Below are 25,468 nucleotides of genomic sequence, written 5' to 3'. Positions count from 1 at the left end.
TAAACTCTTCAATAGTTCATGGAATTTAAACATATGTACATGGCATTATTCAGCTCCACATTAAAGTTTACTTCAGATCTTGGAGTCCACTTCTCGGAATGGATGAATGAATAGGTTTTATAATTCATATTATTTTACCATTTTGTTTTGGAGGCAAGAATAACACATCTTTTCTTTCCCCATCCTGTTATCCTAGCTATTCTAATTTTCTTCTAAAAGGTATAAACAGCAAGTACAGAATTGTGTTTATTGAAATGTGGAAAATTATTTTGTGAGAGAAAATTTTTAGATTAAAAGCCAGAATTTCAAAGTTACACTTTTGCGTTGTTTAAATAAATGTTTGTGCTTAATACAGTGTGCTATTATGAGGAAGGCTGGAAAAGCTCTCCTATCTTTATAAGGAAATTTTAAAGTTATATTAGCGGGTCTATAAGATTAAAGCTCTTAAAGCTGTACCGTTACCATGAACCCTACTGCCTCAAGTAGAATAAATATATCATGGATGATGCAATATACACACTCCACCAGAGGCCCAGACATAAACAAAACCTTTCCGACTGCAGAAAGAGCTATGCTGAAAGGAATTTGACTTCAACAAAGACCCTTATAATAAACTTACAATGATCCCGGCCGTCCAGGGGTTCAGAAGGAAGACTGCACACACCAGAAACGTGCAGGCCAAGACCACACTAATGGACAAGAGGAGCCAGTGTCGAAGGCCGATGTACTGCTCCCAGAAAAGAAATGGGTATCCATTTGGGTAGCTAGAGACTCCCAGGCTTGTGTAATTATTGCAAATTGTTCTCACTTTCTCAATAGCTTCTACGAAGTCTGAAGTGTCACGTAACCCATTGAGGTAGAAAGGAAACTGAGCATATTCGATGGGCTCTGCTGGGGGGACTGGAGAGAAAGACATTGGAACAGGTAAAGAAATGGCCACTGGGGAGAGGAGTGATTCTTGAAATATTAAAGCAAAAATAAATATGGTACGATTGAGTTTTAAAAAATGTGACAAATTTAGATTTTTGGCATGTTAGAGTAATATCCAAGAGGAGAAAGCATTATTGATCATTTTGTTCCCCTCAAAATCTCTATAATGGTAACCAAAAATAGTATCTTATAGAAAACAGGATCCACAAATTCATTTGGACAGTATTACTTAGGAAGACTACATACATTACCATTGCTGTCTTCATATTCTTTGTATTTTTGACACAGTTTGAAAATTAAAAAAAAATCCAAACTGCTGAACTTTATTTTTCAGGAATGAACTTTTTTTGTAAAAATTCTAAACAATTTGGGAATTATGAGCAAAATGTTTGCTAAATCATCAATTGGTTGAAAACATTCAGTTCAAACCTAGTTCTATTCCATCATTTTATAGAGCTATGTAACATTAATGTGATGCTTCATTGAAAAAAAATGTAGAACTTTTATCTTTTAGTTATCTAAGAAACTTACATTTTCCATGCTTCTTTTTTTAATGTAATGCTAAGTCTATGGCAACAGAAAAAAATCCTTACACAATAAGCATTTAGTTTCTGCCGTTGTGTGTTCCAGACCCTTCAGGGTCATTCAGTTGACTTGCTAAACATGATTTGCCCTATTATAATCTCAACTATAAATTTTCATTAAGACAAGATTTGGCTGACTGCCATAAGACTGTAGGGTTCTGATACAGTGAAGCACAACTAGCTTGCTGCTATCCAATCACATCTGTCTCCCTTGTCTCACTCTTGCTCCTCCAATCCAGCAACCAAAGGATAGGTTTCTCAGTAACTGCAATGTAAATGTAAAACAAATCCATGTAGGACCACCTTTAAAACTGATTTTTTTTGAGGTGAATATAAAGAAGACTTTTTTATATGCAAACAAACCTCTTTGTATTAGTATAAACAACTCGGAAAAAATACAGGTGTTTGGTGGCTTATGGAAACAACCTAACTTGGCAACAATTCTTCCACACCAAAGTCGACAACATTAGAGGAAGTGTATAATTCCCAATGACAAAATTTTGCAGAGGCAGAATATCATTCAATCTGGAGGCTATTTCCAGTTATTTATTTATTTGTTTTACAGCTAACAGAGAGCGTCGAAAAGAAATGACATATGCAAGTTTCAGAGTTCAAGCTAAAATAAGATTATATACTCTAATTTCTCAAAGTGATAGAACCTGGCCTCAGCACAACTCTATGTTCCATTATGCATCTGCATTTGTCTCCCAAAGCTTTAGAGTAAAAGAAACATATTGTTCTGTTTACACCTCTGAGACCTGTACAGTGTCAACTAATCTGGAGAGTTACTGGGCCTGGAAGAAAAGTCTGAACACCTATATAAACTGTAAGACAATTAAATAAAGTGTTACTCACTTCTCAGTCTTGTGTCTGGCATGTAGTCTGCTTTGTCATGGACCCATTCGGGACGGTGGGGTCGAATGTTGGCCTGAGAGGCAGCATATGCAACTGGGTCATTACTGACCCAAGCCGTCAGGTAGATATAGAAAGCACTTGGGTTAATGATACCATCTGCATCCACCAGACGCTGTTTAGTCAACTGCAAAATGAGAGAAACAGAAGTCTTTCAGAATTGGGTTTGGCTTTCAACGTCTAAGTTTTTTTAAAAAAAGGATAAATATGTTCAATCCTAGAGAGAATAGAAACAAGGTTTACACCAGCATTCACAACCAAACATAGAATACCCATTGTTTAAAAGTGCAGAAAATTTCATCAGAACTTGTTTGATTGTTTTCTTTCTTTTTTAAAGTATATCATAATATGCGAAGATTGTTTACAACACACATATAATTCTGCAGATGGTTCTAGAATAAACTGAACCAATTAAACCTGAATGCTAAAAGACTGTCTGCAGCCAAGGGGGAAAATGACCAAGCTGGAAAAACATATTTAAAGGAGGAAAAAAAAAACCTGGCAAGAATCCCTATACACGTCTGTGTGCAGTTAACCTCTGTTGTTAACACTGAAGGAAATGCCACCCAGTAAATGGAGGAGAGCTATAAAAATAAAACAACATCTGTATAAATTTTGCTAACACTTGCCTCCTATGACCTGTGTATTCAGAAAATGCCCAACGCCAAGAAAGTAGAAGAGTGTGCTGCAGTAATCTGTTGACTGTGGGTAAGCCTATTTCTGGAAGACTGGATATTCCAAACTTATAGATGGCTGAATATTCTCCAACCAAAGTCAGACTTGTGGGCTTCACTTAGATGAAAATCGTTTTGATTTTTTTGTTTATTTTAAACTCTGGCCTGACTCCAACTTTAGGTTCTTTTAATGAAATGAAAAACAACAGTGACATCATTTAAAAGAGAAAGAGTGAGAGAAAAGAGAGACAAAGAAAGAAAGGGAAAGAGAGCAAGGGGGAACTAGAATCCAAGGATCTGGATTCAATTAATCCCCAGGATATGCAACAACTGTATGTCTTCAATCTGTCTTTAAGATTGTGCACTTCAGTTCCCAGCCCTTATGGATGCAGCACACTTTTCTCTCTCTTAGGCACAGGAAATTATATCAGGAGGTAAGGTCCAATGACATTAGTTCCATGGTGTACCTGGTACATAAAACTAAACCTTGCTACTTGAGTATGTTCTTATAATACATCCTTTTCTTTAAACTCCTTGTCCAGATATCCCTGCTCAAGGTCTTGTCAAGCCTGATAGCACACTGTCTGTCATCATAAAGCACTGTGCTCCACATGTCACAACAACTCTGAACAATATACTCAATTTGTCACCTTTAACATCAGCCAAAAAAGAGAGAATCAACAGAGATCATTAGCATCACTATTTTCTGCCTGAAGGCAAAAAAGCAAGTTATATAGATGAGAAGGAAGAATTGTCCATAGGGCCTAATGGAAGTCTAAAAAAGGTACTTTCCTTTTAAATGAAAAGAATTCTCTCAGATAAAGTTGCACACTTCAATGGATAAAAAAATATGTTCTATAATCCAAGGGTCAGGAAAATAAGATGCAATTGCAGTTGGATAAGATAGTTACTACATAAAAGTGACTCATACTTTTTTTGGTGGATGGCTTCTTGGCCCACTCACATTCCAGGTCTGCCTTTCTTTTTGATTCATTCATGATAGAACAACTTATCTTCACTCCTTGGGCCAGAGTGACACAAATGGGTTAAATAATGAAAATGATTATTCCTTCAAGTCCTCTACTAAACTCCTTTTATTTCTCTCCCCCACCTTCTAATTCTCTTTCAAATAACCCTACTTTTCAGATTTAGATCACAAGAAAAATAAAAGCCAGCATGACAACATACAAGGACCAAAAGTCAACCACCAATGATCATTTATATTCATTTAATGCCTTTGACTTTTCAAAGCACTCCTGTGTGTTATCTTTATGATGACCCTGAGAGATAGGGCAAATGTTATTATTCTCATTTGACAGATGAAGATAGGATAGGGATAGGGACTGAACCTGTGATTTCATAGGTACAGAAAAGTCCCATATGAGAAAACTCCCTCCACCTTCTCGACAGTAGGTTTCCCAAACACTAGAGTTCTTCAATTAGAGGCTATTTGACCACTTGTACGGTATATTGTAGAGGGGATTCCTGTTCAGTTATAGGTCAGACTTGAAGACCCTGAAAAATCTGGAAGTCTGTCAATGACAAGTTTTTCAGTTTCTTTACCAACCCCCCCAAAGAGTCTTTTCCCCCCAAAAGATTCTTAAAGTCTACACATCCTTCCTAGAGCATTTCACCCAATGTTCATAACCTCACCGATTTAGAGCTAGAAGAGAATGATCTGTCCAAACTCTGATAGATAGTTAAGTGGCTGAAACAGGATTTGAACCCAGATGCTTTGATACAAACATACTCTTCCTTCCACTGCACTGCAGGGACCTACCTGGCTGATGTCAATGGGCTTATCTCGGCTGCCAGTTTGCACCAGGAGTTTGTAGGCTAGCACTCCATCATCTGATCCATTTTTGTAATTATTCTGCATGATCTTCCCAGTTTCCCAATCATTGTCAAATGCATCTTGTAGTCCTAGAGAAAGATGGTAGACAAGCATGATACCTTAAAATCCTAACCAAAGAAAGATAAAATTTAGTTTGGAAAACAAAAAATGAGATGAAAAATAAATTGGCCTCTTAAAAATACCGAATGTGCATTCTAACTTCTGTTTGATGACATTCATAAGGATCTAGTTTTTGTGAATGAATTGGAATTCAACTGAATATACTTGAGGTACATTTGAGTTTGAAAACCACCAATGCTTTTGAAGGAAAAATAATATCACTTATCATTTATTTGAGTTTTATGCTTTTTCTTGTTTGTTTGGGGTTTTTTGATGAGGCAATTGGGGTTAAGTGACTTGCCCAGGGTCACACAGCTAGTAAGTGTAAAGTGTCTGAGGCCAGATTTGAACTCAGTTCCTCCTGAATCCAGGGCTGGTGCACTATCCACTGTGCCGCCTAGCTGCTCCTGCTTTTTCTTAAAATCTAGATTTTCGGTTTAATTGTATACCAAATATATACACATATGTGCATATAGGAACATACATGTACATAAATATGCATGTGTCCACACATGCACATGCTCACACACAATTTTTCTGTTCCTTCTCCTCACAACTCTCACCTTATCTTGTTCCCTGCTCTTCACCACACAAAAAGTTGGTAGACTACATTAACTAAAGAAAAACACTCCAGAAGGAAGAGATGCACCATGCACATTAGTTCTCTTAGCTACTGTAAGGTGCTAAGCTACAGGTTCTTTCATATAACCAGAAATTCCACTGAAAGAGGAGGAAAAAAAACAGACTCAAGCTTCCAACTTCAAACAGCAACTCAGCTGCTTCTTGAGCACAGCATGAGTGAACACGATTTTGTCAATTTGTTCCATCTGTTCAACTTGTGTAGCTAATATAAGACGTGGGATCTACTGCCAGCATATGTAAAGATCACAGCCAACACCTATTCACTCTCAACTGTTATATTCCTCTTTGCCACCCTTAAAAGTAAAAGGGGTGTGTGCGCACATGTGTGTTTGTGTGTGCTCGTGTGCGTGCGCTTGCTAGTGCACAGAAGAACAGGCATGTGTATCTGTGTCTGGGTAGGAAGGGGAGGGAAGGAATAGGGGTGTGGGTGGAGGGGAAATACCTCACAGCACAAAATTTGGATCAGATTTAGAACAGGAAGCCACAGCCCCATCAATACAAGAAAGCTCTGTGAGAACAGATGACAAACCGCATGTCCAAGGAAAGAGAGCACTTGAGGGGGTGGGGGTGGGAGGGAGCCCACCAACCCACCTCACACACAGCTGTGCTGAGCTTCCATAATCAAAACCATCATTACAGATCTGATCGTTTAGCTACAGCTGTAAAGAGATAGAAGTGTTGGAAGAGAAAACATGGCCCCCCGTGACACAGCCCTAGGGTTTGAATGATCACTGGCATTTACAAACTCTTCACCGGTACCACCTCTTCCTCCCTTTCCCTTCCCCCCTCTCCCTTCAAAGTCACCTCCCAAGTAGACCTCCAAAGCCCAGGAAACACTCACTCTCTCTCTCTCTCTCTCTCTCTCTCTCTCTCTCTCTCTCTCTCACACACACACACACACACACACACACACACACACACACCTTTTAAACAAAAGCAGCGTATTTTTGGTTGACTATAGCCAGTAAGAGGGGGTAAATACTTTTTGTTGTAGAGTGTGAATTTAAATACAGTATTTAATTTCAGAACTTTCATAGAAAAGAGGGTTCTGTTTGCCCAGGATTTTCTAGAATAGAGAGGTCCTTGGTGTTGAAAAAGAGGAAAAAAATAAGAGTGATTTCTTCCTTTCCTGGAGAGCAGTGAAGACCCCACTTAGATACTTTCTATGTAATTGCTCTGGGCATTGTTTTTATATGAACAATTTGGGTATCTGGTATGTGTGGTCTTGGTGAAAGAAAGCCCTTATTATTCAGGGTGCATGTGGGGGGAGAGGCAGACAGTTATTCAGGGTAAGTAAGGGAAAGGAGAGAGAGAGAGAGAGAGAGAGAGAGAGAGAGAGAGAGAGAGAGAGAGAGAGAGGGAGAGGGAGAGAGAAAAGAAACCGCCAAGGAACAGTCACTTTTAAGTTAAGAAACACTGCTTTTCATGGAAAAGCATGCACCCAACATGAAGTACTGAACAGATGTTGTTTTATTGCCTAAAGCCTTTTTTTCTTTAAATAAACAACAAAACATACCCTTGTGTTTTCCTCACCACAATAAGAATTTTCATGACCTTATTACTTGAATCAGCTTTGCTTTAACCCTTTCACTTTCTTTCCAAAGTGGTATACTAAGCTTCTCTTCACTCAGAAACCAAATGGCATTACATGGAACAAAGTAATGAAGTAACAGCCTAAGAAAATTAGAGGTCAGTTGCTCAGTGGGTACAATTGATGCATTTAAAATACTTTTAATAATTTCTGATTGACATAAAAAATCAAGTAATAATGAGATAATTTAATAACCTATACTATAAGAGGTATTACAAGAGATGGAGTTTTCCCTCAATGAACACTTTTCTTCCCTCAAATATCCCCAGTGAAACAAAAGCCTAATATTAAAATTTGAGTCTGAAAAACTTCTCTTTGTAAAATGTCATGGCAAAAATGTCACATACAAATTTTTTTCCTGATGATGTAACTTCAATGGATCAACTTTTCTAAAGCTGTAAGATCTAACATTAATGTAGACTAACTACATTTACCAAATTTGGCATGAAATATGAATCACCAAATTTGTAGCACAAAGTGAACATGGACTTATTTATGTGTGCATCCTTAATTTAATATTGTACCTGCGTGCATTTTGAAAATTGTGTGATAAAATAATTTTGGTGTTTCTACTATATTCTTATCAGGTAAAATGACTAAAAAGTAATTGAAAACCAATGTGAACAGATGCATAATAGTTTCAATGACAACTCCATTAAAAGTCAATGAGAGTCACATGGCTAAAAACTGCACACAATGCTTTGATGGAAAGCTGATTCATGGATAATTGCATCCTCAGAGTAAATTTTCAATGACCAAAACAACCACGTAACAGGCCTGAAAATAACTAGGTGGCCAATGATCATGGTATTTAGTTATTTTATGTACAGTGGTCCTTACCAAATCCCAACATCATTGGAGTTGGAAATGTAATTTGAGGGCTTGCTATATCTTGGGAGTGTGAAAAAATCTAATCTGGTCTAAATGTTGAGTGTTATGAATTTCATTTACTACCAAAAATGATTATAACACATAAAGTTTTCATAGACTCTGAAGAGGCTGAACACAAACCTTAGGCCTTCTTTAAGTCTTTAAAGTGAAGAAAACAGAGAAATAATTTATAATACTCTCTAAAGAGGTTTCAACCCTATCCACTGCCTCAAGTTAGACAATACATTTCTGCCCTCTTCCCAAGCTCTCCATTAGCATGGCATACTGAACTTCCTAATGAAAGACCTAAAGACACTGAAATAAATTCTACAATAACCCTCCTCTCTTGAGATACCAACTGGCTTTGCACAGCAGATCTCTTTGTTCTTTGTGGCAAGTTATTTGCATGTCTTTTGGTCAATGGGGGAAAAAAAATTAAAAACCAGGGCATTCTTCAACTGCTTGGGTTTCTTCCTACTGATAACTCCAAATACAGTGTTTTCAAAACTACTGCATAAAAATGCAAACAAACTCAGGAAATAAATTAAAGTTAATCTCATGAACATGTTTGAAAATGAGCTTAAAGTCAGAGTTCTCCTAGTCACTTTCCCCTAAAATAAAATGAATTGAATAGATTGGTCAAGGCCACAGAGTGTAATGGTGTATTATTCCTGAAACACAAATTGCAATTAGCCTAATATGTCATTTAATTTAAAACTCCTAGGAAAAGGAATAATTTAAAAATCATAAAATTTGTTGGCTTCTTTATTATGTAAAAACTAAGTATTTCTAGAAGAAAAGATATCTCAAAAGGCACTTAGCATGTGTCCACATATGCCAAGTAAAGCAGAGAATTACTACAATTATGTGGAAAACAAGCCAACATGTAGTGTTTTCACAATTATCTAGATATATCAATATAAGTATTTTTCCCTCAATGATTCTGAAAATTACCCTAATTTGCCAGTCTCTTTTGCATGTGTATATACAGAATAAACTCACAAGTGTTCTAGAAATCACTGACTGCAACACTCAATCTATTAATAGTCAAGAGAAAATTATTTCACCAGGCCAATAACACTCATTAATTTTTCTAGTTTCTGACAGAAAGGAGGAAAAGGAATAAAGGTATTTCTAGACACAATTTGATTACTTGTAGCAAAATAATGTAGGATTTGATTAAACATCACAAGTAAAAGAATGATAAAGATAGTTCATTTTAAATCATGATGCTTAAAGAGCCAGGTTCTTTGAAATCTATCATCTATAACTTGAGAGTGAGTCACTATAGAAATGTCATTCATTTTTTCAGACCATTCTATTAGGTACTACTTGATGCAGTAAAACCATAGTCTCCCTAAAGCAAACAACTTATTTTCAAGGAGTACCTTACATGCTGGAAGAATCTGACAACACTAACCAATGGAATTTCCCTTGGGAATCCCAGAGCACTCTGACCATTGATCACTGTAGTCCCTAATATATACACGACTGTGCTCAAGTTTGCTCCATTTTACATAGATGCAGTCTCTGGAAGTTGCTTAAGATAAAAAGAAATTGGAAGATATGAGAACTGAACCTAGAAACAGCAAGTACTTCAGCCTGATCACTTAAAAAAGACACTGCAGGGTTATTTTCCCAAAGACTTTTGAAAGAAAGGTAGATAACCCAAAGACCAAATGAAAATTTTTTCTTTAAAAATAAAAGGAGGGGGGGGGGCAGCTAGGTGGTGCAGTGGATAGAGCACTGACCCTGAAGTCAGGAGTACCTGAGTTCAAATGTGGCCTCAGACACTTAACACTTACTAGCTGTGTGATCCTGGGCAAGTCATTTAACCCCAAATGCCTCACTTCAAAAAAATAAATAAATAAAAAGAAAAAATAAAAGGAGGGGCAGCTAAGTGGCGCAGTAGATACAGCATTGGCCCTGGATTCAGGAGGAACTGAGTTCAAATCCGTCCCCAGCCACTTGACACTTACTAGCTGTGTGACCCCAGGCAAGTCACTTAACCCCAATTGCCTCACCAAAAACAAAAACAAAAACAAAAAAATAAAAAGAGCCCAGATTGTTTCCTACCTTGCAGCCAATCTCGAAAGTAGTGTAACCACATTTTAGGGAGCTGTTTGTTTTCTTCCAACATGACATACTTCACACTGCTGAAACTTTTGTGAAGGTCGTAAAGTAAGTGCTGGATATTTGGATAGTCTGCTTTCTGAGTGACTATATACATGTTGTAGAAAGAGAAGTATTTGAACTGAGCTGCGATAAAGTCATACTCTCGAGTTTCCCGTGGCACGATGTCAGTCAGATCCAGCCCATCTCTCACTCGAGTGGTTCCATAAAGGCTGACCCCTAACAAACCCAGAAAGAGGAAGATGACCACAACCTGCAACAAAACAGAAGGCAGAGGATCAGAACCTGGGCAACTCAATCAAGCAAAAACAGATGCAGGCTACAATAAGCACTCAAAAGCAGATTGATGTTTTCTTTACCACCATAGTGGCTCAAGATTAAATTGAAATTAATGAGTTTCTCCTCCTGGGGATCAGATCAATGTGAATCAATGTCACTAGGAGATACAGAAGAGATTTCATGTAGATAAATGATCTATCTGTATTCAAAGAAACTCCAGGGGATACTTCCCACTACAGGTACAATAAACATCCCCAGAGTTCTTCCTTACAAAATAAACAGATCAACATGGGTATGTTCTGGAGTTTGTGGAATCCTTCAGAATACCCTAATATAATACACATTAAGTTGTTCTTTTTTTTAAGGGTAGTGGCAGGGAGGAGAGAAGAAAAAGGTGAAATTCAATCAATTGCATAGAATAATAAAAATAATAGCATTTATATATTGCTTTAAGGTTTACAAGATACTTTATGAATATTATCTCATTTTATCCTCAAAATAACCCTGGGAAGTAGGTGTTATTATTAGTCCCATTTTACAGAAGAGAAAATTGAGACAGACACAGTTTAAATGACTTGTCTAAAAGCATACAACCAAGTATCTGAGGCTGGATTTGAACTCAGAACTTTCCAAATCAAAGTCTAGCACTCTATCTACTGGTCTACCTTGATGCTTAATTTACTCTTCTAAAGCATAAATTCTCAACCTTTTTTGCACTGTGGACTTCCCCATTTTGGCCTATGATCCTCTTCTTAGTGTAAGGTTTTCAAGCTGAGAAAATACAATACATGGTACAACAAAGGAAATTATGTTGAAATACAGCTATCAAAATATTTAAAAATAGGTTCATGGACCCCAGGTTAAGAATTCCTTTTCTAAATAAAAGTTAGAATCATGTGTTTTTGACAGATTACCTTGGCTTTTGGTTTCAAGAGGAATGGAGCATAATGCTTCTCAGCAAAAGATGACAGGGTCCACTTAGTACAAGGTGGTTCCAGGCAATGAAGATTTGAGTCTGAGAACTGAGATAGCAAATCCCTTGTTGAGCTTGTACTTTCTGGACTATGGCAGCTGAGGTTATCCTGTGTCATGGTGACAGGCTGCACAGAGATCTCCGAGCGAGGTTCTGCGGTGGTATAATACACCTGGGTGTGTGGGTCATATTCAGTGCGTAACTGAACTGTTGACTGCATGGTAATTTGTGTTTCATGGGCAAAGCTGTGACTGCTGTATGGAGGTGGAGGGCTGTAACGGGTGTTGTCATTGGTATCTGTGTAGGCCTGAGGTTCAACCTGAATCACTCTACTGACGCAAGGGCTGAAAGAATAAAAGGATTCTAAGTTTACACTGAAACTAAGGAATTCATCACTTGACATTTTTAATCTTATTCATTTCTGACTTAAGAAAAAACCACTAATTTATTAAGGTCAGCAACTGTTGAGTTCATGTTATGTACTCAGCAATATAAACCATTGATAATACTTCTCATTAGAATATCCCTTTGAACACTCCTTCATACCCTTAACCTCATTTGACCCTCCTCCTAACAGCTCTGGGTGAAGGGCAAGCATTATCCCCTCTTGACAGATGAGAAACAGCATCTTGCCAATGGTCACAAAGTTAATGAGACAGAATCAAGACTGGAATCCAGGTTTCTTGACTCTTTAGTCATAGACTTTTCCTTTATTATACAATTATACAATATTATACATTATACAATGGACTCAGTATATTTAAATCTATAAAGTGAGAATAATACTCAAGTGATCTGATAAATAATATGCTCACTTGAAAATAATATGCTCAAATGATTTGATAAATACTCCAAACTCATTTTCCCTCAAAAGAATCTGCTAGATGGTATAGCTATTAACCATCCTTCCTTTACATGTTAAAAAAAAAATCAATTCTGATAAAGAAGAAAGAATAAATTAACCAACCAGATGGTTGGCCCTGAATATAGCTAATTAAAGCACATAAATGATACTGATCTGACCTTCCCTTCACCCACCTCCATGACTTGAAGTCCTTTCCAAAACTATATATGGTAAATATCCTGATGCAAACTACCTAACTGCCTTTCCCTTTAAATTTATGAACTAGAATGTGCTGAGTAAATAGTATTGCTCTGTAAATACTGAATACAGATCTATTTATTATAGAAGTTTACCTTGTAAAACAGCAGAAGATATCCAACCTCCTGTCCTCCCGTCTATATAGGTCCATGCTTAGAATAGCAGGGAAAATGAGCAGAACCATGGCAAAATTAAATACAACTACTATAGCAGCCTAGAAACCAAGAAAAGGAAATCAAGGTCAGAAACAGGTCTCTTCTCAGAATGGGAAATTACTTGAAAAAGTCTTCAAGTTCCTTTTAATTTTACCCAGTTAACACCCTTGGATATCTGAGACAGTAATCTTTAACAGTGAATGGTATAGCTAAAACAGAAAAATTCAAGTAACGTAAAAAGACATTCCTTCATGGGTTTATTAACCTGTTGCTTGGTTTTGATCTCATCACCAAAAGACAATGGCATATGTGAGACATGAAACAGAAAACAAATCTGGTCTAGGAGTCTGAAAGCCTGGGCAAGGCATTTATTCAGTTTCCTCATCTAATCAAATGAGATCACATATGCAGATTTCCTTGTCAGCCTCCAAGCATGATAGAAATGCTAGCTATTGTCACCACTACCAACACCACCATGTATAAAATAAGGAAGTAGCATTTACTAGGTTTTCTCTGAGGTCCTCCACTTTTTCTAGCCCTAAAAGGCATTGATTTCCTTGACCCTCCCCCTCCCAATGTGTCTCCTTCCTTCTTGAAAGTACTTTGTATACACTTTGAATTTACTTTTCCCTGTAAATGTTGTACCTCTCCTAGTAGAATATAAGTTCCTTAAGGGCAGGAACTATTTCTTTTTTTCTGGGTATCTCTAGTGCCTAGTACACAGCTTTACGCATCTATGCACTTAATGTTTGTTAAATCTAATCGAATGCAATTTAAAAATTCTGAGTACATAATTTAATTTTTTAATGTTTTACTTAGTAACTTGCTATGAGATAATCAAGTCACACATACAAAGATAGAATGATGTATGTATTTCTGGTGTGGTTTATTATTTTAAAAACTTTTTCCTGTAAATTTAAAAAATGACATGGATTTGGCATTTTTAGAACTTGTGCATAAGACAGATTGAGTATATCCTAATGGTACCTTTTATAAACAAATTAACATTTCAAATCTCCTCTGGGGTTTTTTAATCAGCTTCAGATATCCTCTGCAATACCCTGTGGTGCTGCTTTGTGTGCAAATAAAATAAAAGGTCAAGGATAGTAAGCAGGAAAGAAATTCCTTTATGTGATTATAACATATAAAGAATAAACAAGTACAGAATTTTAAAAAATCACTCCATAATGCAGCATAAACCTTAGGCTAAAGTCTGTAGCATTCCAGTAAGCCTCCTGATGACTTAGTAAAGATCATAAAATTGGGTCTACACAGGATAAGTCAACAGAGGGCCAGTTGAATAGGGAGGATAAATAGGAGGAAGAGACCCATTAAAATTTTTTCTTCTGAAGCTATAAATGATCAAGGTTTAGAAATTAAAATGATAATTTCATGATCAAATTTCTTGTTATGTTTGTTAGTGGACAGCTAAATATTAAATACTTGTAAACAGGGGAGACCATATGGGAAATGAAAAATTGGAAATAAGTGGCAGCCCCAAATCTGAATAATAATGATGATTGATAATAACTAGCCTACTATATGCACTGTGTACTTTACAAATATGATTCTGTTTGCTCTTCATGACCCTTGTGAGTTAGGATCATTAGATCCCCATTTTACAGTTGGGGAAATTGAAGCACAGAGAGGTTAAGTGATTTACCCAAGGTCAAACAGCTAATAAGTGCTTAAGGCTAGATTTGAACCTAGGTCTTACTGACTCCAGGCCTAGTGCTCTATCCAAAGCACCTAGAAAAAAAATTAGTGTTTTCAAAGGGTTTATAATAAGAGGAATATTAGAGGCATGTCTCATATGTCCTTAAACTGCACAGAGGCAACATGGTTCTAAAAGACTTGTAAGATCATTTGAGGGCAGCTTTGCCTTTGTGTCTCCCCAGTGCCTCACTCATTACTTTGTGCTTCCTTGGCACTTAATAAAAAATGTTGAATGAATGAACCAAAGTCAAAGGCATTCATTTCCTAGTAACCCCTTCTAACCAAAGCTAGAGAATGCTCTTCCTTTTAAAGAGGTTTGTTCATTTTAAAATTTGTTTTTATTCTCCCTGGGAAAGATAGACTTATGAAAAAGAAGCCTGGGGCACCTATGATGTTGAGGATTTCAGAAATGTATTAGCTTTGTGCCCTAGAGATTGAGTATAGAAGGATTGTGCCTCCAACCTCACTCCCTTCCATGCTGAAAAGTAAGGAACACAGAGATAGGGAGACTAGATTAGGAGAAGAGTTTAGTCCTAGGAAAAAGAAAAATGGGGGCAAAGCAGCCAAAAAGATAACTTTTTCATGGTTTTCTTGTTTTTTCTTTTCTTTTTTTTTAAAGGTATAAATGGAAAGCACAGACTATATTTCTGGAGAGGGGGAGGTATCTGAAACGGAATGAAACACACAACCTTTGCGGTTTCCCCCCCATCAATATCAGTGATTCCATCCCTTAGAAAATCCAGCTGCTACTCTCGCATCTGTTAAGTGAAGTGAAAGAATAATAGTTGTTTGTGCTGGAGTCACTGAGAGAGAAGCCAAGTGAGGCTAGTAGGTTGGGGCCCTACCTAAGGTATGTGCTGCTATTTTCCATTCCTGGCAGACCACCCAAGGAGAGTGGGTGTATATCATAGCCAGAGGTGATGAACAGCCAAGGATGCCTGTCACTTAGACTTCCACCTTATGGATGACGATTGGCAATTCCCTTCTGATAGAACATGCACAACCCAGATGTTCCCCCTTTCATTCTGCTCCCACCCCGTTGCCCCCAAGGCTTTAATTTTATTAATTAAATTCTTACAACAGCAGCACAGAAAGTCGTTGGTGCCAGAAAAGGAAACTAGTGAGTCTTTTTTAAAAACTATATTTAAGGGCGGCTAGGTGGCGCAGTGGATAGAGCACCGGCATTGGAGTCAGGAGTACCCGAGTTCAAATCCGGCCTCAGACACTTAACACTTACTAGCTGTGTGACCTTGGGCAAGTCACTTAACCCCAGTTGCCTCACACACACAAAAAACCCCCAAAACAAACAAAAAAACCCCTATATTTAAACAGGCTAGGCCAGTTTCTTGACATGTCTATATTCTTAAGGAACTATGGGTATTCCTTAGAGTATGTAACTGTCCTGTAAGAAAAGCAGCTTTACATAGCTGGTTTCAAGACAGGAAGTCCTGTGTTCAAAGTCTCACCTCTGACAAATATTGGTTCTGTAACTGCAGGCAAATCACTTAGCCTTTCTCTGAATGCCTCCAGACAACTCTATAAAACAGTAAATTGCAAAGGAGCTGCTAATCTGCACTGGTAGAGGAAGCTCCTTACAGGGACCTTCCAACACAGGATACTTAAAAGGACAACTAGTCCATGTGGGAATATACACGTGGGTTGATATGTAAATAACATGTACACAAACACATTTGTCATGTTGGTTGTAAAGATAAAAAGTCTACATATTTTGATCTCATACATTTTATACTCTGATAGAAAAAAAATCCCTTCTCTATTTTTTTTGGAGGGTGGGGCAGTGAGAGTTAAGTGACTTGCCCAGAGTCATACAACTAGTAAGTGTCAAGTGTCTGAGGCTGGATTTGAACTCAGGTCCTCCTGAATCCAGGGCTAGTGCTCTATCCACTGTGCCACCTAGCTGCCCCCACTCTATTTCTAAATAAATGCAAAATTAAATGCAACCTGCTTTCTAATACAATATTAACACTGATTTGGAAGAATAATACATATTCTTCCCTAGCAATATTGAATTAGTTCACACTTGATATTGCTACTTTCTATAAAAGGATATAATCTGACATATATTAAAATGCATGTAGCAATGAACCTTATAACTGATTTCTTTCTTTTACCACACAAATTAAAAATATATTTATCAAAGAAGTATGCATTAGCTTCCATTATGCATGATTAAGAAGTATTCTTGATTCTCCCCATACCTAACATAATGCAGCAAATCACACAGTGGGGGAGGATGCAATAAAATTTTCAGGTCATTGCATCATGGTTCACCAAATGGTATCCCCAGTGGTCTGGATGAGTTAGTGAACCTCCCCCTAAAAGCTAAACGTCTACTTAGGAAGCAAGTTAAAGTATTTTAGAAATCAATATAATTCAATACTAATGAAATATTAAACTAATATTTGGGTCCTCATGGCAATTTCCTAAGAACAGTAGGAGTTCAACTACAAAGTCTCTAGTCCCCTATACGCTTTTTACCAATGTTCTTCTCTTCTTTTAGAATGCCTTTTCCCATCACCAGTGGATACCTGCTGAAATCCTACCCACCATTCAAGGATCTGCCTGAAAGCCATTCTTCTCCAGTCCACAACCAGATGGGATCTCTTCCTCTTTGTTTGAACTTCATTTGTTCTTTTATCATATTCACTAAAATATACTCCTTGAGATGGATGAGTAGAGGATGGAAAGAGTCTCAGGAACTCACACAAATATGCAATCACCCACTCTCTTCTGAAACCACCCTTAGCTGAATGTTCCTTTCTACATCTTCCTTCTCCCAGCTTTCCTAAGTTCCTAAAGAATTATCTTGTTCTACATGATCACATGTTAATAAGAGAAGTAGGAAGAAGTCAAGGCACCTCTGTTCTAACTTACTGAACTAGAGAAAAGTAAGATGCTTTTATTGCTTCGTAATTTTCTCTAGTTGTGGGGAGGGGGAGAAGGAAAAGAAGAAAAAAGAAGGAAACTATTTTAGTGGTTCTTTAGGTGCATCAGGAGAAAAGCAAAAAAACCCCCAAAAACCAACAGTTTTCTTACTTAAACCAACTCTAAATAAAGTGGGAAAATACAGAAGAATGGTCATGGCATGACTTAAATGGAGTTTAAGGTGTAAGTAGGGAAATCCACAAAGAACTACAGTTTGCATTCTGATTAAGGTATTGTGATTAAAAGAAACATCAGCTATTGAAAAATCATCTCATTCATATCGGTCACACCTTATGACATGCAAAACAAAGACATCTCAAGCCCTGACAATGTATTTAGAGAGCACAGAGAAGGCATGGACCCTGCCTAATGGGGTCTCAGTCTAAACACTCTTCCCATTTGGAACAATAAGGAGTTCTGTTCTGGGATTTTTTTCATTGAAGAGCAAATGCCATTCAGTTACCAGCAGAGCCCCAGTGCAGGTCACTGGGTGCATACTTGACACATTATTTTGCCCCAAAGGACTGGAGATGGTGTCACTGCTTATTTGTATAGAGATGGGATTTGGACAGATGCATGAAGAGATCAGACATTTCAATATCACTAGAAAAATTCACCCACTTCTTTTAATAAGGCTAGAAAAAGTTCTAATGGGGTGCAGGGGGTGGAGCTGGAGGAATAAAATGGATGTTAACATCTGTTTCTTTATAGGATTGAACAATTTTGGATCACTCCAGATCCTTACTTAGCCTGTGGGAGTCTCTCCAATGTAAACACAATGAATACAACTGGATACAAATGGTCACAACTGGGTACATGTTAGAAAAAGAGAATTTGTAAAGCCTATTTGCCAGTGAAGGATGTCAATGGATTTTAAAAGTAACCAAAATATCTTTTAAGTAGCAACTCTTTTAGAGTATTGAAGTAATTATAACATTTTGGGGATACTGAATGAGCCAGAGTTTCCCAGTGTAGAAACAATTCCTAGAGCATAAAGGAGGCCCTCTTGGGATGAAAGCAATTTACTAAATGGTGCTCTAGTGGCTTGAATCAGAAATGCAGTTTCCCAAAGGCTATTTTTTCCCCTAAGATATTTTTTTTAACAGATGGAGACTTTAGTTTATTATACACTTAAAAAAATATTTTGTCTATAGCATAAGATGTAAAAGAAAAGGTTTAATATTCTTTTTTCAAAAGATTGCCATGGATAATCTTTAGTATGATCAAAGGATCATGTGAAATAAAAGACAATTAAGAAAATATGAGTTTTATCTTGATTTCATTTGTATTGCTGAGATAAAGATAAATAGGAGGGGGAAAGGGAGGGATGGGGAGCGTGGAAAGGTTAGGGAAGGGAGAAATTTCTCTCTTTTTTTGAGATATAGTTGAGATTGAGAAGAGAAATTTCCACTATATCTCAAAATTTACAAGTTTCCATTCAATTCCACTATCTGCTTAAAGGGACAAAATAAAACCTGAAAGTCTAGTTTAGCACATGCCTACAAAAAATCCAAGGAAAAGGGAAAAAAGCTGAATAACTAATAAGATGAGTACACATCTACAATCATACAAAAATTATTAATTTAATTATTACATGACTAAGTACCATTTAAAGTAGTTTTTAACCATTTCTGAATTTGTCATAGGTGAGGTTAAAATGTGTTATCTATTTAACAAATATTTGATTTTCAATTAAATTCAATAAGCATTTAAGTACCTACAAGGTACAAGATGATATTGAGCGTTCAAGATGATATTGAGCAAACGGTGCTAGGCAGTGATCTACAATCATTGATCTTTCCAAAAAAATCTTTCAGTGCTTCACAATTTTCTTCTGAATACTAAATCAGTGTTGCTCAAGAATTTATGAAAAGTATTTGTCAAAAGGGTCAAATAGCATTAAAAATGCTAGAAACTAGATTATTTGCCTTGTAACTGTGACACTGTCTATATAAAAAGCCAATCACTTGCCCTTTTGAAACCATAGCTTTTTGGCCTGCCACGGGCAATGACATGGTACATTCTGAGCAGGCCTGTGTATCTCATAGTAAAGATAAACAAATACATATTAGCAGCATATGACACTGAAAAAAGCATGGGTTAACAAGTATAAAGGATCTGGGTTCAAATCCTGCTGTCACCTGTATGACAACCTCCCTGGGCTTCAGTTTCTTAACTGTTAAATACAAGGTTTGGGCTGTGGCCCTCTCAAGTCCTTCTAGCTGTAGAATCCTACAAGTTATGGTTGTGTTAATAGTTTTGTTGACAAAGGTTTATTTGTTAACTTTATCAAGTACTGAGTACAGTCCAGGTGCTGACTTTGTTTTACATTCTAGGGTATTTGTGAAATTAAAATACATGGCTATTTGCTAAAGACCATATAGTGATGATGATGACAGAAGACAAGTTCAAATAAAAAAAGTCTGAGTTGATCAAAATACAACAAATTAATTAATTAATTAGTTTGCTGGTTGGTTTTCCTGTTCATGTATGACTGTAACTCCCTCCCTTTTATTTTGCTAAACAATATCAGAAAAGTAAGGTAACACGAATAGGCAGAACTTAGAGCAAAATGATATTTAATTACACTGTCATACATGTAACTAGAGAACTTCAGAAATTGTGACCTTTTTTTTAAAAAAATCACTCCTTGTGGGCAAGGACTAGTGGGTTTTTCTTGTTGTTTTTCTCATTTTATCTTTGTACTCCCTTAATCTAGCATGGTCCCTAGAACATAGTTTGTTGTTGATAAATGCACATTAAATGGAATTCAATTTAATTAGCCCTGTGTAAGTGATGAACTTGGGGGAAATACTCAGAATCCTCACATTGACCATTTCTAGAGTGGAAAAACTAAGGTAGAAATAGATTAAAAAGCGCTCTTAGATACAAAAACTAGTATGAGATCACTGACCTCTCAGAAACTTAGGATAAGGGTAAACTATTTACTATGAGCATGACATAAATAAAAGCTAGGATCTGCTGAACATTTTTAAAGGTGGTTTGTTTTATGACATCAAAACTCTAGACTGGTGTTTTAGGTTAGATTAGTCATTTATACCCATTCCATTAAAGAAAATGAATGATCTGTTAATTCCCTTACAAGTATCCCTCTATGAATCTGTGAAACCTGGGCTGCTGAATTTGCAACTTTTTGAGCATTTCTAAGAATCACTGAACTTTACCTGGAGTGAAAAATGCCCGAAGAGCAGAATAGGGATTAAAGCTGCCATGAAGAAGGCTGTGACGTTGCTGATCGAGGTGAGGGCCACACTGGCTCCGGTTCGCTTCAAAACATTCCCCTGTCCTGTCCTGGAAATGACATATGGCACCTTTGAAAGCTACATACGGTAGCATCTCATTATAACACAACTAATTAGTCTAAGTCTACAACAAACATTTATTAAGTGATTACTATGTACTAAACACTGGGATTGAAAGAAAGTCTTGATTGGTTTCTTCCCTTGAGGAGCTCACAGTCTAACAGTGGGAGACAATATGCAAACAGCTACAAGATACATATAGGCAAAAGTAATCCCAGAAGGAAGACACAATCACTGAGGAGGACCTGGAAAGGCTTCTTGGAGAAGGTGGGATTTTAGCCAAGACTTGAAGGAAGCTGGGAGGCAGACAAGGAGAAAGAGCATTCCAGGTTGAGGGAAGGGAGGGTAAAAATGAGAAGTTGTAAGATGGAGAGTGTTAAGTGGGAATCAGCAAGGAGACCAGTTTCACTGAATTGTAGAGTAGGTGGAGATGAGTAAAGTGTAAGAAGACTGGAAAAGTAGGAAGGGGACAAGTTATAAAGAGCTTTAAATGCCAAACAGAAGCTTTTATAGTTGATCCCCGAGATAATAGGGATTAAGCCATGAGACAATTCAATTATAAAGTTAAAACTTGATGTAACCACAATATGTTTAGTATTACCTCCTATCAGCATTAGTAATGGTCTCTCAGTATAGGTTTTTTGTTTTTGAAAAATCATATTGCTACTAAATTATCATAAATGCATTTTTTTGGGTGAGGAAATTAGGGTTAAGTGACTTGCCCAGGGTCACACAGCTAGTAAGTGTTAAGTGTCTGAGGCGGGATTTGAACTCAGGTCCTCCTGAATCCAGGGCCAGTGCTCTATCCACTGTGCCATGTAGCTTCCCCCATAAATGCATTTTAAAAATTCACTTAAATGATATTATGGATGGATGAATATCATATAATCATTTTAAAAGGTTAACATGAGACTCAGCATGGCTGTAGAATTAAAATTCAGTTAATGCTGACATATGAAAAAATATTTATTGTTATTAATGAGATATGCTTTGTGTCAATTCACATCCTGTTTTCAATTCTTTTCAGTCAACAAAACTGGCATGTATTGACTTCATCATTAGACTTATTTGTCTTCTTGACCTGTTAGCATTGCATATACTTTTGGTTTTTGTTTTTTATGGGCATGAGGGTTAAGTGACTTGCCTCAGGGTCACACAGCTAGTGTCAAGTGTCTAAGGGTCGGATTTGAACTCGAGGACCTCCTGAATCCAGGCTGGTGCTTTATCCACTGTGCCACCTGGATGCCCTTCCCCCCATTGCATATACTTTTGTTTTGTTTTGTTTTTTTGCATATACTTTTGAAAAGCATGTTGCAATTCGCCAGAAGACCACACAAAGATACATACATTACTCAGAAATTGGGAAATATTCTTTCTCTAACTTAAAGCACTGTTTACTTTTTATATAGAAGTACATAAAAGTTGAATTTGTAGTGACTAAAGATTAAGCTGCTGAACAAATAGGGCATGCAATGAGTCTAGTTTTCAGAAAATATAAAAAGCAGGTAGCTATATATTGCTTTGGAAAAGATATAACATTTAGAAAAGAAATCTCATTAAAAGTTAAATTTCATATTTAAAAAGAAACTTACTCTTCTAAAAGCACTTTAGACTTAAGACTAATTAAGTGTCCAGGAATTCTTATGAGTCTCTTTAAAATTTGCCTCATTTAAAGTAGGTGTTGTTTAGTAAACACTGGGGGAAAACCTCACTTTTTCTTCTACACAGCACATCTCTTAATGCTCTAAACAAATTCTTCTGATTCTGAAATTTTATTTTAAGATTTACCACCCCCCAGAAATGAACTTTAAAAAAACAAATATAGTTTTAGCTATAAAGTTATTTGTGTTTGCCACTGGCTCCCTCTCATTCTTCCCCCATCTTTTCCCATTACCTCAAAAGGGATTCTTTTATTTTGCCCTGTTTCACTGAATGCATGTGCCAAAAGGAAAACATCATCCACACCGACTCCAAGAGCAAGAAAAGGCAAAACCTATGCAAAAAGAGTTAAATGGCAATGGTATTATTACAATGATGACCCACTGTTTCATTGACCACTCAGCTACTTAGAACAACACCTTGGTCCTCTAGCAGATATCCCTAATGAAACCTATCATTTTATTCTGCAGCTCTTTTGAGATTACCCTTTCAGATCTCCAACAGCCTAGTGCTTTTATAACTCAGCCTTGAAGATAGAATTGTATTAGATCCCTACATACAAAAATCTTTGAGAGTTACAAGGCAATAAGTGATAGAGATCAAAAGAACCAACGGAAGCATCTATATCTATATAATCTATATCTTCGTCCCTCTCTAAAGACTCATTAACAACAGTTATTCACTTGTTCTATACCTTCTTGGAGTGGACAACTTTATGAACAAAACTAATGGGCACATGTCCTAGTGAAAGAGAATCCAGCATCCTTTGTGATATGAAATGAAAATGGTTGGTTAGTTCAAACCCTGGAGAGGGGGTAAGTGCACATAAACATCAGATTAATGGCTCCTTGAGTACCTGAGTTGTTGCAGCATTAAAGGAAATTCCAATCAATGAGCACAGGCCCAATCCTGCAGCTACTGACAGTGCAACCAACAGGACGCCAGCCAGTCCCACAGCACCCTGGGATTTGGCACAGTCCCACCGAAGCATAGTTAAACAGGCATAGGCGAGCTGTAAGCAGAGCAATGAGGGTTGGGGTGGGAAGGAATAGAGGGGAAGGGGAGAAAGAGGAAGGCAAGAAAAATAACACAAAACAAAAGCCAAATATTAGAAGATATAAGGATGATTCAAAAGTTTTCCCAATCGTGACCCCATGTCAAATATATAAATATGTAGCTATAGATTGGCATTATAAAGAATACATAAAACTAAATGACACTATAAAATCAAAGATGGCCAAATTGAAAAGGAAAAAGGCTTCTTTTTAAATTTTTAATTTAAAAACCATTATGAAGCTCAAAAGATAGTGTTAACAACCAACTGGTATGGGAGTGGGGAGGATCAACAGAATAGAATCCTTTTTTACCATTAATAAGTAGCCACTAGCAACTCGGATAATACTGACATCTGAGAAAGATTTCAGGATGTCATCCAGAGTAGTTGTAGTAAAAGAAAGCACCTTCTGGGTAGAGTTTTGTGCAACACTCTGATGAACCACCTATGGAAAGAAAATAACAAAAAAAAATCAGAAATGCCAAATGGAATGATATATTCAATTAGGATTCAAAAACACAGGTATTTTTGTGACTTTTTTTCTAAAGCATTAAAAGATAGAAAAAAATCTACATAATACAGGATGGGTGACCTTGAACTGATTGATCATCAGTATGACTGAATCACATATTTGAGGAGTTTGAAGTGACTTTAGTTGTCCATTTTCCGTTCAACCCATTAATATGATCTACGTGATCCTAGGACAATGAAGACAACTGCTTGACCAAATTAAATTGATAATTTGTAGAGAGCAATTCGTAGAAATCATAGGGCTTACACTTCTAGATGAGGGAAAAGGAGGCCCACAGGTAGCTGAAGGGACAGTGTATAAGCACATAGGATTATATAGCAGACTAAGAATGGAACCTGGGATGTCTGGTTCAATATCCAAGGATCTTTTTTTTTTTTTTTTTTGTAGGGGCAATGGGGGGGGTTTAAAGTGACTTGCCCAGGGTCACACAGCTAGTAAGTGTCTCTGAGGCTGGGTTTTGAACTCAGGTCCTCCTGAATCCAAGGGCTAGTGCCTTATTCAGTGCGCCATCTAGCTGCCCCCCAGCTCTATTTTTTTTTTAAACTATGTCATCCTTAATCCCATTCATTCAAAATGAATGATTTTTATTTTTAAGTTTAGAAGACTGTTACGTGCCCATAAGTTATATATCCTTGCCTTTTCTCTCTAACATAATTCTATGGTTGATCTATGTAGCTATATGAATTTTTGCCCCTAATACAAAACGACAAATTCTTAAGGGTACTCCTCCCCCTCTTCATTGGCTGGCCACTTTTAAAAGGTCATAAGCAGCTCAGTCGAGGTCACTGCTTGGGAAACAAAGGCCAAATAATGTCACATGACCTCACCAATGGGACTGCAGCTGTGAGCAGATTTTGATGCCTCACTAATGTTTTCCAGACACCTTTTCTAACTGACCAAGTGCCTTCATACAGTGTTTATGGTTTGGATCTATAGTTCATATTTGGTCACTCAAAACATTTTAGATAATACCAACTGGAAATAAGGTTTTAGTTTTGAAACTTTTAGTTCTTGAGATCTAAGGATTAAATTTCCACATTAGGAAGACTAGAAGTATTTTATATAGTCACCAAATTCTCAGTAATATTATAGTAAAAAGTTAACTGCATCCACCAATGAATTTTACCAAATTATATCAAAAATGTCTTTCTAAATTTGAAAAATGAAGTTTGTTTCTTTTTGTTTTTATATTACCTACATTTCTAGCGTTTACCTCCCCCTCCCTTAGAGCTATCCCTTTTAAAAAAAAAAAAGTCAGGCAGACAAGAAGGAAAGAAGAAGGAAAGAAAAAAACAAGAAGGAATAAAGAAAGAAAAAAGGAGGAAGGAAAAGAAGGAGCAGAAAAAGGAAAGAAAGAAAAGAAAAGAAAGGAAAAGGAGCAGAAAAAGGAAAGAAAGGAAAGAAAAGAAAAGAAAGGGAAGGGAAGGGAAGGAAGACAA

At 36.9% G+C, this 25,468-nt stretch overlaps 1 protein-coding gene across 1 annotated transcript in view; it reads right to left on the bottom strand.

Annotated features, from left to right (window-relative positions):
- PTCH1 (patched 1) overlaps positions 1 to 25,468 on the bottom strand; it is an 81,596-nt gene that overhangs the window by 18,813 nt on the left and 37,315 nt on the right. The window contains 11 exon segments of the mRNA XM_043977732.1: positions 620 to 900; positions 2,370 to 2,553; positions 4,881 to 5,023; positions 10,234 to 10,543; positions 11,484 to 11,886; positions 12,740 to 12,858; positions 20,647 to 20,754; positions 20,756 to 20,773; positions 22,679 to 22,777; positions 23,300 to 23,455; positions 23,811 to 23,942. Coding sequence (XP_043833667.1) covers positions 620 to 900; positions 2,370 to 2,553; positions 4,881 to 5,023; positions 10,234 to 10,543; positions 11,484 to 11,886; positions 12,740 to 12,858; positions 20,647 to 20,754; positions 20,756 to 20,773; positions 22,679 to 22,777; positions 23,300 to 23,455; positions 23,811 to 23,942 — 1,953 coding nt within the window.

The sequence above is a fragment of the Dromiciops gliroides genome, chromosome 1 (assembly GCF_019393635.1).
Source record: "Dromiciops gliroides isolate mDroGli1 chromosome 1, mDroGli1.pri, whole genome shotgun sequence".
NCBI lineage: Eukaryota > Metazoa > Chordata > Mammalia > Microbiotheria > Microbiotheriidae > Dromiciops > Dromiciops gliroides.
Note: the sequence above shows the minus strand (reverse complement) of the source record. Positions and strands in the feature narration are given on the sequence as shown.